General features: G+C 40.0%; 1 protein-coding gene across 4 annotated transcripts; it reads left to right on the top strand.

Moving 5' to 3' along the window:
• Positions 1–737: 737 nt before the first annotated feature.
• On the top strand, positions 738–17,482 carry NEK4 (NIMA related kinase 4). Of its 4 annotated transcripts, none has more exons than XM_065075131.1 (16): positions 739–978; positions 4,303–4,569; positions 5,489–5,686; positions 6,535–6,642; positions 7,225–7,379; positions 8,017–8,155; positions 8,963–9,388; positions 9,823–9,876; positions 10,105–10,248; positions 11,101–11,241; positions 11,630–11,696; positions 12,097–12,203; positions 13,119–13,207; positions 13,887–14,092; positions 15,700–15,833; positions 16,504–17,482. In XM_065075131.1, exons 1-16 carry the CDS (start codon positions 886–888, stop codon positions 16,594–16,596), a joined length of 2,421 nt encoding a protein of 806 aa, XP_064931203.1. In that variant the 5' UTR covers positions 739–885; the 3' UTR covers positions 16,597–17,482. The 4 variants fall into 4 exon arrangements, 3 of the variants coding, with proteins under 3 accessions (XP_064931203.1, XP_064931201.1, XP_064931204.1); XM_065075129.1 differs by having other exon boundaries at positions 747–978; positions 8,017–8,158; XM_065075132.1 differs by having other exon boundaries at positions 852–1,152; positions 8,017–8,158.
• The last annotated feature ends 375 nt before the right edge of the window (positions 17,483–17,857 follow it).

Raw genomic sequence — 17,857 nt, 5'->3', positions numbered from 1 at the left:
CTTCAAAAACTACCTGCCATAATCCTGCATATCACTCAGGTACCCGGTTTCTGTATCATTATTTGACATGTCTCATCTAGTGCAGAACTCTCCTATTGCTTGCTTTCCTGTCCATCTTCATGGCTGAAACCAGCTCCAGGGTCTGTACAGTCGATACCCACCCAGCCCGCCGCTGCAGGGCCCGTTTTATTTGTTATCGTGACAGCGTTAATTGTCTCATCGTCTTTTTAACAGATTTCATCTCCTCCCCTGAATGAAACACAGACTTTGAAGACTGGGGGCTAAATGCTCAGCGATAACAAAATGTACAGAATTCGAGGTATTTCCTGGCGCTCCTGCAGGCAGCTTGCTGAGGGCACAGCCACGGGAGGCCCACAGGACAGGTCCAGGAGCGCCTTTTAAAGCCTTTTAAAGCTCTGAAACCAGTTCTCTGCCGCACCGCAGGGTGGCCGGGCGGCTCTGCCTGGCAGCGGTGCTGGCGGTGCTGCGGCACAGCTGCCCACGGGCCCGTCACTGTGTCCCCAGCCTTCCCCGGGGCTCAGCTCACGGGTGTCACGGAGCAGCACGCCACGGACTCCCGTTACACACCGTTTTTGAGAGAACGGCGCTGTTTCTCGGGAGGGAAAAGCTGCGGCTCAGCGCCCGCCTCGCACCTCCCTGCCTACTCTTTAACATGGCCGCCGCACCCGCCCCCAAAATGGCCGCCGCAGCGCTGCGGGGCGCTCGCACCATAGAGACGTGAGGCCGTCCGCTCTGCGCGCCGCCACGGCGTCCTCTCTATGGCAGTGGGGAGCCGCCGGCATCTCTATGGCAGCGGCGGCCGCGCTGCCGGGCGGGCGGGTCCCGGCGGCCGCCAGGCACTGAGCGGGCCCGGGCCGCGGGAGGATGCCCCTGGCTGCCTACCGCTTCCTCCGAGCCGTGGGGAAGGGCAGCTACGGGGAGGTGAGCCTGGTGCGGCACCAGCAGGACAGCAAGCAGGTACCGAGGGCCTGGTGCGGGGGCACGGCCGGGCCTGGTGCGGGGTGCGTGGCCGGTGTCGCGGTGCGGCTGTGACCAGGAGCCGGTGCTGAGGTGCGGCCGCAGCCACACGAGCTGTGCTTGCCCCTCCAGGTGTCCCTGTGTCTCCCTCGTCTCTGAAGGCTTTTATTAAAGGTGTGGAGAAGACTTTTTTTTTCTTTAAACTCCTTTTAATCTCAAGAAATATCCAAGCAGCACCCTGCCAAATCCTCACTTTTAAGAGATTTAAATAGAACTCCTTATTGTTTTGTCAAATGTGTGATGCCTTGCTTTGGAGAGGAAAGCCCAGCTTTGACAGCCCTTTGGGCGACAGGAAAACACAGCTGCTCTTGTCAGCGTGAAGCAGAGAGGGCCCTCCTGGCCCGTAGTCTCTTTAAGACGTATCCGTGTGATGGAGATTAAAATGACAGCAAGGATGGAAAAAGCAGCTTCTGGCGTTGACTTGTGCTGGCATCAGCTCCGCTGGAGGGAGATGGGCCTTGTGTTTGCTGGGTCGACTGGGGCAGGACCTGGCAAAGTTTTGGTTGTGTCAGAGTTGAAGTGCAGGCATTTGGGTTCTTTGCCTTTTTGTCAGAAGTTTGATGTAATCTGCCTTGCCTGGCCAAAGCAGGTGTGTTTGGTAGGAAATGCAGGAGGGTGAAGCGAAGGGGACGGAGCTCACCCGCAGAGCAGCGCTGCAGAAACCTGGGGTGAGCCTTGTGCCCGGGGTTTGTCCGGGTGTGCCGGGAGGGCTGTTTGTGCGCGGTGCTGTCAGAGCCCGTGTCCTGTGCGGGAGGAGCCTGGGGCTGCATCCCTCTGACCCGCGGCTTTGGGGGCTGTGACGGCAGCCCTTGTCCCCTCCAGGCCGCTCAGCGCGGTGCAGAGTCCAGTGTCCCACAGCGCTGCCATCCTCATCGTCCTGAAAGCAAACAGCGCATTCAGTCACTTTCAACCCCATACAGGTCCTTGGATTTCACCTCTTTGTCGTGCTGCTGGTCGTGAACGTTTGCAATAGCCTTGCTTCCTTATCGTTGTTATTTTGTCTTAAATATTTGATGCTTTTTACTGTGTCTTATCTTTTGCCAACTTTTATGAACTTTGTTCTGTAGCAGGAAGATCAGGATTTTTTTGTTGTGCTTTGGCATAGTGCTACATGTTCTGTGAAGGAAATCATGTTTTATTTATTTGCTGTGAACAGCTCAGTGGGGTTTTTTTTGTTGTTGGTGTTGTGGGGTTTTTTTGTTTGTTTGTTTGTTTTTGTGAAGGTCAAGTGGCTCCAAGTGTTTAAAGCAAAAAAAACCCCAATTTGTACAAAATTTGGTATCAAATAATGCAGAAGAGCATTACAATAGACTTCATGGGAATCTTGCCAAGATAACGTGCTCATTGTACCAAATAAAACCAATGCCAGGTTTAAAGTTAGGCTGTATGCATGCTTTTTGCATTTTAGTAGTATATGATGTACAGACAAATGCTGATACAAAGCTAAAAGCTGTGTCACATAGAACACAGTAGTTATAGCATTTCTATTTTATTTCAAACTGAGATGATGCTGTACACAATTCCTTTTGTTATATTCCCCTTGAGAGCTGTGCCTTGTCACAGGTTGTAAGAACCGAGGAGCTTGTCTAACATCCAGCAGATTTCTGAAATGCAAAATCATGAGGTACTGTTGTTTTCTGCATAACTGGTTCCCTTGCTATACAGAGGGCAGTCTTTCTCAACACTAATTAGTGTGTTGGACTAAATTAATACGGCCAGCCTGGGGAGCAGACACCCTTTGCAATTGCCAAGGGCACTGAAATTGAGTAAATAAATTTTTTCTTTGGTGTTTCCATTTAAAAGCTCTCGGGTGAGAGTGGGGTCAGGTGTATAACCACGGCGTGATTGTTCTGTGGAAAGCTGGTGCCCTAAAAGTGATAACCACAAAGTTTACACCAGGTCAGACCTAAATATTGGTGCCGTGTGTGACGAATGTGTACTATGGATTTTATTATCTCATTAGCAGCCTCAATTATATTTTTGCCAAAACCTGAAATTCCTTACAAATACATTTGATGTAGTGTATATTAGGAAAGTAAATAATAGCTTTCATCTGTGGTTTTAAAAAATTCTAAACCCATCTTAATACAGAATAAAAGAAATTTAGGATCGAGCATAAGATTCTCTCAGTATGGCCAAGAGTCTCTGTTGCCCTGTAAGAGGTGATTCTTCAATACGTTTAAGCCTGCAGAAATTCATAAACGCAACAGATCGTTAATATGGTTATCTGGTGCTTTTAAGGCAAGTTTTCAGAAAAGCAAAATAGATCTGCTTTCAGGTTTTTGAGAAAGTGTTTTTTCAATGTTCCTCTGAATGTACCAGCACTCTGACTGCGTCTCTGCTCACTCCATTGCTTCTCCTGATGGCAGCTTGTTCCTGTTCTCCTGTGCTTCAGTGTTTCGTAGGCTTTTTGTACAGAGTAATTAGTCCCAGGTCAGTTCTGCCTGGAGGTTCTTCTGCCAGGTGCAAGTTCTTTGAGAAGAGAATGAACAGACCTGAAAAGCTCAGCAGCATGTTTCGCGCATTCACAAATTCAGCTCTGTTAGATGTTTCTTGTGAATATGAAAATGAAGAATTTGTAATCTGAACCTTGGAACTGATATTTTAATAACTTTTTTTGAGTTTCAAATATATGATCTATGTTCACCAAAGTTGCGAGATGTTATTTCTTGAGTTTCTTTTTTTTTTTTACAGAGAACATATGTTTCATTTTTGAAGAAGCAAAAGGGAAAGTCCGCTTTTACTTAAAATAAAATGTAAAGAGTTGAGCTTGGCTTTTCTAGCAGAGAAGAGCAAAATTGTTTAGCCAGATGACTTTTATCGTAGATATCCATTTAATTTTTTTGCATATGACCGCATAGTTTCTTAATGCTATTATATTTTTAAAAGATATTGAAAGTAAGTTGAAATGGCCCATTTTGAGAGTGTGGTGCACGAACAGGTATTTCAGGCTTAAGAAATGACAGACACACATTTAAAATGGGGGGCAAGAGGGAAAGATAAATGTGAATATTAGCCAAAAACCCACAAAACACCACAAAATTCCTGTGCAGAGTTTTGCCAGGTAGATGGATAGAATAGGCATACCTGTTCAACTTTTACAACATAATGGTAGAAGTGATGTAAAACTGCTAGACAAATTGCAATCTCTGTACAGAATAATGCATGGAGATTTCAAATACTGTGCTTCCCTTAGATTTGGGGAATTTCCCTGGGCTTGTGCGTAGTTACTTTGTGTCTCGTATCTTGCAATTTCTTTTACAGTATGTCATCAAAAAGTTAAACCTCAAAAACGCTTCCAGCCGAGAGAGGAAAGCAGCAGAGCAAGAAGCACAGTTGTTATCCCAGTTGAAACACCCGAACATAGTGACCTACAGAGAGTCCTGGCAGGGGGAGGATGGGCTCCTCTACATTGTCATGGGCTTCTGCGAGGGAGGAGATCTGTACCACAAACTTAAAGAGCAGAAGGGCAAACTTTTGCCTGAGAATCAGGTGGTGGAGTGGTTTGTCCAGATTGCCATGGCACTGCAGGTAAATTAAGTGTAACTTAGTCACCTTCAGATACAAGTTTAATTTGTCTCTTTCTGCATTTAAAAATTCCACAGTTGGTGGACAGGTTTTGAATTCCAGATTGGCTGGGGTAGTATCTAAGTACTATGTTTATTAGCACATTAAAAATCCACAGGTCGTTGCAGTCAAATTAACTTACTATTTTAGGTAAGAAATTGCTATTATATTTTACGTCTACACCTCTATCATAGTAGACAGTGGCAACCTCCAGAGCGTTTGTAGTTCCAGTCTGGAATGCTTCTCTGGTTTGAAAGTTTAGACTACTAATTCGTCACTTCTGTTAAATCTTATCTCAGTCCGTTGAACTTCAGTATTTGGAGGTTATCAAAGTTGCAAACCATTCAGATATGCATGTTGACACTAAGAAATTGTACAGAAAGTTGTATTTTCAAGCTACCTGTCGTGGCCAGTCATACACAAGTCTACAGTTCTGCCTGGTCTTGTTTATTGTGAGACTGATTTCCTATCCCTGTTTACACAAAGCACACATGAGGTTTTCGACTGAAGTTTTATACTGAAGACTAAAAAATGACTGTCAAGAAATGGAGGCAGCAGAAAGTAAATTAAAGTCTGAGTCTTAACTTTACATTTCTGTTTCCTCTTTTGTGCTGGCTTGTTAGAGCCACACAGGATGATTTCATTAAAGCAATGCTAGGTTCTGGATTCGTGTCTGTATCAGTCACCCTGAACGTTAATTCACTACTATTATCTTTAGTAGGGGCGCTCCTGACTTTGACAGCAATGGTTGTGTCTTTTCTGCACTCGTATTTTCCCTCTTTGACTTGTGTAATATGATTTTACTTTTCAGTGTAGAAGAACCAATTAAAAGTTACTTAACTCTATTTATGTGTTTGTTTGTTGGTGTTTTTTCTCCCTCCAGTATTTGCATGAAAAGCATATCCTGCACAGAGATCTTAAAACTCAAAACGTTTTTCTGACACGAACAAATATAATCAAAGTGGGTGACCTGGGAATAGCCAGAGTGTTGGAAAACCAGTACGACATGGCCAGCACTCTCATAGGGACACCGTACTACATGAGCCCGGAACTCTTTTCCCACAAACCCTACAACTACAAGGTAGAGTATGAGAATGCAAATGTCATTTCTGTTTTGTTAGGCAACTTATTTTGTTTGTCTGAGAACTTTATAATCTTATCTATTGTCTCTAATTTTGTATTGCTTCTGACTTTTTTTAATGTCCCCAAAGATCGAACAAAAATTAGGGGAGAGATTTGCAGGGGCCTTTGTGTCTGGAACTGTATTTGCTGCAGTAGGTGGGAATTCATAGTGTATGGTAAGTTCTGACAGCCAAGGCGTTCGGCAGGCTGCCCGTACCTATCGCAGCACGCCAGTGCAAACAGAAATATCAGTCTCTGCTAGATAGCTGCATTTTCGAAATTGATGATATGACAGGAAGCTTTATGCTCAAAACTCTGTATTAGACATGACAGCAGCATTAAAAAAAAAAAGGAGAGTAGAGAAATAAGCAGTGTTGCTGTGAATTTAAAATACAGCAAAGTAAAGCAAACGTGCTCTCGTGTACCTGTTCAGCTCTTTCTGCGAACCACATGCACCACAAACATGAGCAACACCTGAGGGGAAACTGATCTTCAATGGAAAATCAAAAGATTTTCGTTTGCCAGTTAGAATCGAAGTTGTACTTAAAAAGAAAACAAAACAAAAACCCCTACAAACAGCAACTTTCTACACTTCAGAAAAATGTGATGATATTTGGAAGAAAATAATTCAGTTGATCAAAATCGCAAATAAGAGTGAGACTGAAGCCAAAAGTTTGCAATGGAGTTTGGTCTTAATTAGTTTACTGTCATTAAAGGCCTCTTTGAAAGCAGGTGAATAAGTCTGGAGATAAAACTTCTACAATGAATACAAAGTTCCCAAACCTTTTTTTTCCCCCTTTTTTTCAGTCTGATGTTTGGGCATTAGGTTGCTGCGTCTATGAAATGGCTACACTGAAACATGCCTTTAATGCTAAAGACATGAACTCTTTGGTTTATCGAATTATTGAAGGAAAGGTAAAAGCTTTGACATTTTTTTCTCTGTGCTTAGACTTTCTGTCTAGGATTTGAGATTATCTTTTCCAATCAAATATTGCATGGAGTTAGAAATATTTTGCATGTTATGTGCATCATCATGTATGTTGTAAGACCAGTATTTCATGGTGGTGTATGATGTAGTATCAGACCTGGGGAATTACTCATTTGTAGGCATTTTAGTTACCCTTTTGTGTAACTAGTATGCTGGTTAATTTGCTTCTGGTTTAAATATTGTGCAAAGAACTAAATCACTGTTCCTGTGAGGCCATTTTCCTCTTAGGTAACACTAGCTTACTTAAGTGTCCGTCTTGCTTTGGCGTATAATAAAGTTAACATGGATTTATTCTATATAAATTTTTAAGGCTATTCACAGAACTTTAACTGCAGATGTTAAAAAATGGTGAACAGTTCTTAGACAAAACACAATTTCTGTACTCTGCTTGAGGTTAAGCACTTGGGTAACTTTCAGCATATGAACAATGCAACTGTTTTTAATGCAAAGTATGTAGCCCCTATTGACAAATATATTAAATAATATCAGACTTCCTTTTCATTTTACAGTTGCCACCCATGCCAAAGGATTACAGCCCGCAGTTGGTAGAAATAATACGAACCATGCTCAGTAAAAGACCCGAGGAAAGACCCAGTGTGAAAAGCATACTGCGACAGCCTTACATCAAACACCAGATTTCTTTGTTTTTGGAAGCCACAAAGGCGTAAGATATTTTCATTTCAGTGATTCTGTGCAAAATACTCATGTTACTTGTGGTCTGTGCTTTATAACTTGTCCTGTTTTTTGTAGCAGGAGAAAATTTGGTCTGCTATGTGCAGTTCCAAAGCATGTGAGCACATGAGTGTCTTCAGATTCATTGAGAAATGGAGGGAGTTAGAATGGGAACTGGTTTTTCTTGCAAATGCAGAATAAGGCTGTGCAATGGTTAGGACTGCACAGTTTATTCAGAGTTAAAAAAAAAAAGGTAGCACAAATATTTTCAAGGAAGTGATAGGAAATATAATATACATATTGTCATATGGTTCTTTGAGGCCATTTATCAGCAGAGGGTTGTGACATCAAGTTCCTTTTCATATTCACTGATAAAATAATTTTTCTTTGTCAGGTTTAGTCAATTATGTTTGTGTCTCAGGACTGATCTTGGTGCTGTGCAGAGCAAGTGTAGGATTCTGGCAGAGTCTGAATGGTGTTTTTAAGCTCCTTTGATGGAAATTAAAATGATTATGTTGTGTACACTCTGTAAGCTGTTTAGTGGAGTGGATTTTCTTTTTTAATTAGTATAATCTAAGGAAACATCTTAACGTCTTGGTGATTGAAGGAATAACTTACTTTCTTTGCAGGAAAGCAGCCAGGAGTCATAAGAAAACAGTGGATTCTAAATCTAAAGATCCTTGCCCTGTGGTCTCAATAAAGGACGAATCTCATAGCAGGAACGTTCCACACCAAAACCACTGCTCTGAGCAAGCCAGGAAATACAAAGTTGTGAGATATATACATATATATTTTTAAACACTTTTTCTACAGAAAATCTCCATTGTGTAAGAAGTGCCTTGAGCATTCATGATAACATAAATCTGATTTTTAGGAATGTGTAAAGTTTGTATTAAGGAAGAAATTGTGTTTAGGCAAGAGTGGAAGTAAATAAAGAGACTGTGGATCAGTAAAACTAATTGCGATATCCTAACTATAAGATGTTAACTAAACAACATGCAGTTTTTCATTTGTAGGTCACTCAGAGTATTGCAGGTCAAATATGTATTCAAATATTTGACAACAAGTGGTAATAATTTTTAAATATATTGTTTTGATTGGAAAAAAGTAATTGTAGTTACAATCAAAAATTGTTTATTGTTGGAATTCTTTCCAGTGCTTAGAACAAACCTTTTAATGCTTCATCTTGTGCATGTTTTTTATTTTCTGTAATGAGTCTGCTTGTCTGGGTTTAAGCTTTCAGTGCTGAAATACTGAATGTACGTGGTATAAGTACATCTTAAAAACTTGGTATTTGGCAATACAACTTTATTTTCATGGTCCTGCTGAAAAGTAGGTGTGCTGCATGTGTATAAACCAATACCTGAAATAGCTCATTTGCAAATGCAGCCTGTATCTCTTTTCAAATGGGGGTTGCTGCTTTTTTGAGGCTCTTAATCTGTAATTGATCATAATTTCATTGCAGTTTCTGTATTCTGGTATGTTGATGGATTTCCTTCGGTGCTTAGAGTATTCTTTTGTATGTGCATAATACCAAAAAGTAATTAACTTTTTTTGTTTTCCTTTTAATTCTAGAATGAAGAAGACCGCATCATCAAATATAAAGCCACCAAATTTTGCCCCTCAGAGAAAGCAGGTGTTGAGTTGGAAAGAAAACCAAGCAATAATGATTTGAACAACCTGGGAGACTCCTTAGCTACAGTTAGTGAAGTGAATATTGATATATTACCATCTGAAGATGTGAAGTGTGGAAGTGAGAAGTGTGGCAGTGAGCATATTCCAGAGAATAATAAAGCAAAGTATTTAAATGTTCAAGGCAATTCTAAAATAACATCCAGTAGCCCACCAATTAAGGAAGATGGACTACAGCAAAGAGCAAAGCGAGCCGTTAAAGCTGAACATGTTGAGTCTGAGGAGTCTTCTGTTGATGCTATAGAAGAAGATGATGACACTTTGAAACTCCTGCAGCCTGTCTCAAAAGACCAAAAGCAAACTGACCTGGTAATACATTAATGTTTACATGAAATAGACTTTGAAATAGGTTTAACTAATGGCCAGCTCTTAACATTTAGAGAACTGCTGTACGTTTTTCTGTCAAAGTAGGATGCTACTGATACAATTATTGAGATGCTTAAGTAGTTAGGAGCCTTGTGTTCAGATTTGCAAAGGCAACATGGTGAAGTAGTTTTAGGCTTGCATCTACATGATGGAAATTCTGTTTTTTACAGGGAACAACAATTTTCCTTTCCAGCTGAGAGATGGTAAGAATAGTTTTGTAACCTCTTTGTTCTATGTTCCAAGTAGGCCTGGCTAATCTCGACTTGGTCCTGAGTTGGATGGGGAATTAATAGGTGGTGATAGTATTTTCATTACATTTTGGTCTACAATGAGATTTTTGTACGCACTTTCTAATGAGAAATCATTATATATTGTAGAGCTTGGATCCTACTGAAAAGCTGCTAGCACCATTTGTTCCTGTTGTAATTCAAGTAAGTGTCCTCCTTTGAAGGTTTAGTATCTTTAAAATGCTGGTAGGGCAGCTATTTTTTTCTAACTGTCTATCAAGTAAGGGTTTTATTGTAGATGGAACTGTGATATGTTAAGGTGGATGCAGTCCAAATAGTGAAGTGGTGTGTGTTGATTGTTTTTTTAAGTGTGTATGTGTAAATCTGGAAATGGCATGTCTGCATTTAAAAATATATACCTTTACTTGTCAGGATGATGTCTGTCATGGAGCTTCAGGAGGTGCTCAGGAAAAAATTGCCTCCCACTTGCAGCCTCATAGTTCCGTCAGTGAACCCTCTCTCTCCCGGCAGCGACGGCAGAAGAGAAGAGAGCTGGCTCAAGTCTGTTCAGACAAGGTGCAGATACTCAAAAAATAATTATCCTCTTTTTTACTCTTTGAAAATGGGACCTATTTTAAAAAAAATGGTGGGTTTAATGCTGCTTTTGTCTTCATGTGTATCTGTATAACTACATTGGTAACAAAATGCAGAATGCTCAGGATGTCCTTTAGAAGCAGCCTGTGCAAATCCATGGAAATCTCAGTAACCCTCATAGGTGGGAGGTGGGTGAGCCAGGTGGGCGCGAAGAAACAGTGAACTGTGGGCTTCACCTTTGCTGTGCCACGGTCTTTCCTGGCAGTTCACATCAGGACTCCTCACTGTTTGTGACTGCAAAATACATAACAGTACTTCTCCTGACTGTTGTGGATAAGGCTGCTTGTAGTGGGTGGTAGATTACTAGTACTTTAGAAGAGACATGTAATGGCTGCTCTGAGCTTATGGGTGCAAACTTGAGGAAGAAAATCTTGGCATGGACATAGAATAGGGCTCCTGTCAATGCTTCCACACTGAGCAGAGATTTCTTTGGGGAAGGGCACCAGTTATACAAGGACAGAGAAGAGGGTGATTGGTTTTCAGTATGATATCCTGGTTTTCTTTTGTTTTTTGCTCTTTGAGGGTAGGGACAGTTGTTGCTAAGGCATTGGCTGAAAAATCGTCTGGAGGGCAAGATGTAGGGGTGGAAACAAGGGAGGTGGATGCAAGCACAGCTGTGGAGAGGAAAGGATGAATTTGGGAGATGTGAAGAGGTGACGGTAGGATCCAAAACCTCTGGCATCCAGCCTTACCATTGAAGAAAGTCTTCTGGATCGCAGAGCATTTTAACTTTTGTATTAAAAGGTATAAAATCTTGCTCCTTTCTCTTTCAAGTCCAGAGCAGGTGCTCCTCAGCCTTTACCTTTTCCTTCTGATGGGAACACAGAGACGACACAGAAGTGTGCAGAGCAGTGTGATGCTGAAGTCTCTGAATCTGTAAATAGCACGAAAACCAGCCAAGCTGCCATTTCAAAGGTTAGCGCTGAATGTTGTCTCAGCTTATTTTTGTCTGAGCTATTTGTTCTCTGAGTATATGCACAGTGAGTAAAGAAACATATAGTAGCTTCCTACCTAATGGAAGTCTTGTCAAGCACCTGGTCAGTGTGGGATGAGAAGCTGCCTTGCTGAACCAGGGAGGTCAGAGAGGTCAGAAGCTCCTTTTCTAGAGTGTACATTAGTCTCACTGACCAAGACTGTTTCATAGTAAATAATTAGCGTTTGTTAGCTGATCAGAAGGTCTGCTGTAGGAGCTCTTTCTTCCAGGTCAGTTGAAAAAGGGTTTTTTTTTTTGCTTTATGGGTGATTAGATAACAGAAACCACTGTGACAGTTGCTAATTAATATCAGATTAACTTTTTTTGAAGGAGCGGCCCTTGTCAGCAAGAGAACGAAGGAGGCTGAAACAGTCTCAGGAAGAGGTGTTTCCTTCTGGTAATGTTCATGTTTGCATGTTAGCATTCTATGTATAAGTAGGCTGATAACTTCTTTATGAAGAAATTATAACTTGCTGTCTGTTCTTTACTAACATCTTCAAAAATATTCACTAAGGTTCTAGTTCTGTGTTAAGTAAAAATTTCTGTTAACATGTCTGTATTTTGCTACCCCTTATTCAGTTATGCTCAATTGTGTTTAGTAGTGACAACTTGTCTTTGAAATGCACATGAAGTGCAGGATATACACCTTTCAGATAGAAGCTTCAGTGTTTTCTCTTAGCAGAATACCTGCCTGCCTGTCTTGTGCCAGGTGATAGACTTTTTCTTGCATGAGCATGAAACTAATTCAAGATACAAGCAGCTAAGCTGTAAATATTGTAAAAATGTCATCCTTCCAGTGATTCCAGCAAGACGAACATCAAATAGTGCAGTAGTTGAAGCAAAATCACATATGGAAAATCACGTTAAAGTTGCTCAGACCTCATCAGATCCCAGTATTTCTCAGGTAAACTGGCGTCACCTGCTTTTGAAATATTTAAATGTAGGCACAATTTGGGGAGAAAGTGATATTTAAAAAAACTCCAGCTATGTGTGGAAGAAACACTCAGTCAATAAGAGTGCACAGTTTTTTTGTAAATACTGCTTTGTAAATCTGGGGTAGAGTACAGATCTCTAATCCATGTTTTTGTTGGACTAGATCAATTCAACATTCCAGGCTCACTGTGCATTTTCACTCTTCTTGTCAGAGATGAAAACGGGGGATCTCTTACTGATTGTTATGGGCTCTCTAAATTAGTGTTTATTTTATTTTGGAAGGTACTTTGCATGTTTTACCTGTGTGTGTATGTTTATAACTGATACCTAAATGCAAAATCTTCATCTGCATTCACGAAGTGAGATTACATAAGGTTAGTACACACTAGTAGTATGTGCATATATTGTGCTACACACTGAACACAAGACTGCAGAGACACAAGCGGTTAAAATCTTTGTGTATTTTAGGGAATGCTGGGAAGTTACTGAACTGATAAAAAATTATTTCAATATTATTTTTAAATGTGTATTAAAGACCAATAGACAGGGTAATAACTCTATAATATAGTTGGCTAAGAACTGACGTACATCTGTGATTCAGTTGTTTTTAAGAGCCACTTTGAAGCATCTATAGTGGTTAAAATGGTTAAAACTGCATGACTGAGATGTAATGCTAGTCAAGCATTTCATAAAGTATTTTGATGATGTCCAGTCTATTAGCTTGTTTCTAAACCCAAAGGTTACACTTTTTAAATATTATCAAGCTGAGTCTGTAAGAATATGCTTGTTGAAAGTGTTTTTTCCATGTAAGAAAAATGATTAATACCAGATTGATGATCTACTTTTGGCTATTCAAAATTTTACCATTTATTACCTTTTCATTTAGAGAAAGAGAGAAGCCCATTGCCTGTCTGATGATGAGTTAAGCTCTTCCACAAGCTCTACAGATAAGTCTGATGGAGATTCCAAGGAGAAGTAAGCATTTGGTGTAATACTGTGCGAGAGTTTTGTTTAATACTGTGCAAGAGTTTTCGTTGCTATATTGGACCTTGACTTGGAGCGAAAAAAATATGGCAGGAATTGCTTTCACACTTTATCTCTACATAGTGAGTGTTTCAAGAAATATGTGATGCATAAAGAAAGCAAACTCTATTTAATTTTTGTCTTTCTGTAACTATAAACTTTCCATGCTGAACTTTTTGGGACATGTGGTTGTGCACCTCTGGTTTTTGTCAATTGTAGCTTCTCAGGAAACCAGCCTTCCAACATCAAAGCATAAGCACTGTCAGGATGCGTTAAAAGCATAACTGAAAAGGTGCCAATGTGCTTCCTTTCCACTGTGAATGAGGCTGAATTTATTTCTGATTTTGTCAGTGTAAACAACTTTTAAAAAAAAGTTGTTGCATGACAACAGGTGCAGCTACACAGGTAACAGCAGCCAATAGGGCTGTGAATTGTTGCGAGGTGAATGGGCTCTGAGCCTTTGTTAGGTGAAACACTGCTGATGTTCTAGAGATAAAACTGCACCACAAGACACAATTTAACATGGAATACTTAGCAGGATGTCACTAAATTTACTGAAAGTCCTTTGAATGCAAGGTGGAAGCTGTATCATGAATGGCGACCGAAATACATCTTGTTTCTCCTCTACTAGTAAAAGCAGCATGAATGAAATGAATGACTTGGTGCAGCTGATGACACGGACACTGAAAATGGACTCAAAGGAGAACTCCGAATACTGTGTAACCTCAAATCCAGCCCCAGAGTTTAAAGTTCATAGAAAATATCGAGACACTTTGATTTTGCATGGAAAATCACCTGATGAACCAGAGGAATTAAAATTTGAAGAGATTCCTTCAGGTCTGTTTCTGTTATTGCTTTAAATGCAAGGCTGTCAGCTGTTAATAACCAAAGAAAAACTGCTAGCGGGCAACAGCAGACAATGCACTCTTACTTTGTCTCAAGTCCCAACAATGCTTATAGAAGCAAACATCTTCCTGAATAATTTTTGTGTGAAACTGCTCTAGTTGTTGTTTACTTGCCAATGAAAGGAATGTGTGATCAATCTGCATAATTATTAATGAAGAGAAAAAGCTGGTCTGCAATAAGATTTTTTTCCACATGTGACTTATACGTAAAAGCTTCCAAAATGAAAGGTTGCAGTTGAGTATTTTGAAATAAGATTTTTAAGACGTTCGAAAGATCTGATAGCTGTGAAGCTTTGTGAATGGTGGATAAAGCTGAAATTGTACGCAAGGTTCTATGAACACAGCAGATGTTTGTATGAGTATAGAAGTTCATCCTCACTGCAGAATTTGGACAAGCTTATTTTCTTATGGATACAAGTGCAAAAATTGAATCACTTTTCATATTTAAGGTCTGTTTTAGACCATAAGTATGTATATGTATTCCAAAAAGCAAGCAAAAAAATTGTATTTGCTATGACTGTTCTTACTATACAACAAATGCAAAAGCTGAGGGTAGGTTTCTAAGTCTCAGACCTTCTTGTGCTTATTGTTTTAAGTGATAAAGATTGTATTTCTAATCAGTCCAGGTGGTAGGCAGAGCAGTGGGAGAACACTGGATTTTGCTCTAAGTTGATTCTGCATAGCTCAAGTAAAATACATTTCCAGAGTTTGTCTCTAAACAGGTATCACAGAATGTTGGAGGTACAAACTTCAGTGGTATTTTTCTGTCCATTTTTCTCACTCTTAAGTATTATATAGTGAGATCCTCCAGCTATTTACTTACTACCATTTGGGATTACAGGGCTACTGCATTTCTAAGCTGACATTTATTTTAATTAGATCAGCTATTTTATTTTCAGAAGGTGGTCCATCCTACAGAAGGAGTGTTGGTGATTGCAGTGATTAAAAGAGCAAGTTAGAGTTCTCAGTTCAGTTCCTAATGGAGCCGCCTCTTAAAAAATGACACTGTCTCCTGTTGGCAGCGACAGCTGAGGAGCAAGAGATTCAAAGGCTGTTGAGACAAATGGGCAGATGGCAGAAATGATGCCATTAGTGTTTTACAGTGACTAAACTTTACATTTGCTGTAAGCACAAGTGATTGAATTATTCTTACAATATTTGGGTGGTGGTGTCGTGTTAGAAAATAGTGCAAATATTATTTGAACAAAAAGGAATATAGTATACAGGAACCACCTGAAACAAAGTTACAGGGACCCAATTGTGCAAACTTTGTCTGCATTGTCTCTGTACCGTCTGGTGTCTTTGGAGTTAGTGTCCAAGTGCTTCTCATTCACTGTGTTTGTTGATCGTTCTAGCCAGCCGGTTCAGCTCAGCAGTTACTGCATGCAAACGGTCAGCTGGAATTCTGTGGTAATACTCTGGTAATACAATGTTGTCCCATATTCTGCTTCTGCATAGAGGATGAGAATTGACTATGCTGAGAGTAATTATTGCTGCATTGATTTGTTGGTGGTGTTTTGTTTGTTTTTTTTAATATAGATATGTTATCGGTTCCTGCCAAGATTAGGAGGATGGTTGAAATCCTGCGATCTGATGTGGTGCAAGGACTGGGAGTGAAACTTCTTGAGAAGGCGTACAGCATCATGGAAGAAGATGATGAACTGAAAAGAGAGGTGAATGTCTTTCATAATAAAATTTCATTATAAATCTAGATAAATGAACAGGGTCTTTACTTCCTTTCACCTCTCTCCTGCCTTTAGATAACATAGTAGTGCAAACCTTGATTCCAAAAACTGTTAGGCAAGCGCCTAAGTATATTGTCATTTTCTTTAAAAAGTTTGATTCTGAATGTAGATTATGTTTCATTCCAAATTCTTCAGAAAGCATAGGAGCTTCAGAATTGCACCCCAAGTTTGTGGAAGATGCAAGGGATGGAAATAATTTTACTCTGCGGTATTTCTCCAATAATAATTTCTTTTGAACTGTAATTATTTGCCTTCACATTACTTTGCCTATTGCCCCTTATATCCCAAGTGAGAAACAGTTTAATGTCTATTCCTAATAGAGATGAGTGAGCAATACCTCCAGCTCAATTGATTCAGAATTTGGTTACAAAGAAATAAAATACTGCACATATAACCCCTGAAGATCTGATATATATTTTAAATTGTTGGGTGAGATTTAGAACTCGCTTCCCTTCAAAAAACAAAGGCTCTTCCATCTCTGCTGTCATTCTTCACATGCTGCTTCAGCTGAGTGCTTTGGTATTTTTTTTGTTAATATTTTGGCAGTTCCCACTTTTTTCAATGTCAAATTTTGTGGGTTTTTTTGTGTTCTAAATAGCTGCAGTTGCGGGAGCACATGGGAGACAAGTATAGAAGTTACAGTGCGAAGGTACGTCATTTGAAATTTCTTGAAGAAAATGTGAAGTTCTGACCAGAACACTTTCCTTAGAGAAAAGGACTGGTTTATAGCTCGTCTGATAGACTGGACCAGTTTACAAAGCATCTTTATCCATTAACCTCCTTTGCTGGAATAAGGAGGTGAACTTGCAAAAAGTTACAGCTTGTAGTAATATTTTTTCATGCTAAATGTGAACTGGGGTATCACTTTCTCAGAAGAGAAACTTTGTTTAGTTTTTATTCTCTTACTGAAACTTTTTAAAGGTTGCTTTTTATAGATGCAGAGGGACAGATACCAAGTTTTGTATACAAAAGACTGTCAAAACAAGATGTCTTGATTTGAATTTGTCACAGCAAAATGTTTCAAGTATGGTCATATGCTAAATATGGTAACAAAATCTATGCCAAGGCTACGGTGTGATACGTTATAAACTATTACATCAAATAGTTATGAAAATTTAGCAGGAAGAAACAATTACTAGTTTTTGTAGCACCAAGAGCCCTCTGGGTTCTGTAAATTGCCAAGTACTAAAGGAGGTGGTTGTGCTGCATTGATGCAGAGCCTTTGCTTTTGTGTCTTATTGCTAAGGCAGTCACCAAGGTGGTGGAAAGTATTTGGTAACTGGGTAAAAGAAGTCTGGAAATGTTTGAAAGGAACACAGCCATGGTTACCATGGTCCCAGCTGGAGAAATCCCTTTGCCTTAAAAATACTAATTCCTTTTAGGACAAAAGTGCTCAAGACCACGGTCATTTAGGGAAATAGGCAGCTGAGCTTTTTTCCTTTCTTTGCATTGAGATTGTGTTGCTACACACACCGAAGCACTGTCACGTACTATCACTACAGAAACAGCATGTGTTCTTTTTAAAGGATAAAGAATTGAAAAGGGAATTGATTTTGTAAAATAAAATTTTAAATGCACAGCCTGTCTCTTTCATGCCTCCAGCTTAAATATTGTAACCTCCCGCACCTCTGAGGGACACCAACGTGACAGTGAGGAGTAAAAACATGCAATACCTGTGGATCCTGCTGCCTCTTGCATGCTAAACGCTCAGGTTTCAAGAGCTATTGTTTTATGCTGAGCCAAGATGGTATTTTCTCTACCTACACAAATTTATTTTAAACAAAAAAATGCCACTCTGCAATCTCCTATCCTAGAACACGTTTCAATTCTTAGCATTTTTCAGAATGATGGCATACACGTTTCACAGTGCTTGTCACAACCGGACACTACTGATAGCTTGTTTTACACACAGTGAAAAATATTTTAGTAGAAGTCTAGCTGTATATTATCTT

This window comes from Columba livia, chromosome 10 (assembly GCF_036013475.1).
Source record: "Columba livia isolate bColLiv1 breed racing homer chromosome 10, bColLiv1.pat.W.v2, whole genome shotgun sequence".
Lineage (NCBI taxonomy): Eukaryota > Metazoa > Chordata > Aves > Columbiformes > Columbidae > Columba > Columba livia.
Note: the sequence above shows the minus strand (reverse complement) of the source record. Positions and strands in the feature narration are given on the sequence as shown.

Coding starts and splice junctions, on each gene's coding strand:
- NEK4 (XM_065075129.1), top strand. CDS start 886: ATGCCCCTGGCTGCCTACCGCTTCCTCCGAGCCGTGGGGAAGGGCAGC. Junction 10,249..11,100: donor CTCAAGTCTGTTCAGACAAG/GTGCAGATACTC, acceptor TTCTCTTTCAAG/TCCAGAGCAGGTGCTCCTCA. Junction 11,697..12,096: donor GGAAGAGGTGTTTCCTTCTG/GTAATGTTCATG, acceptor TCATCCTTCCAG/TGATTCCAGCAAGACGAACA.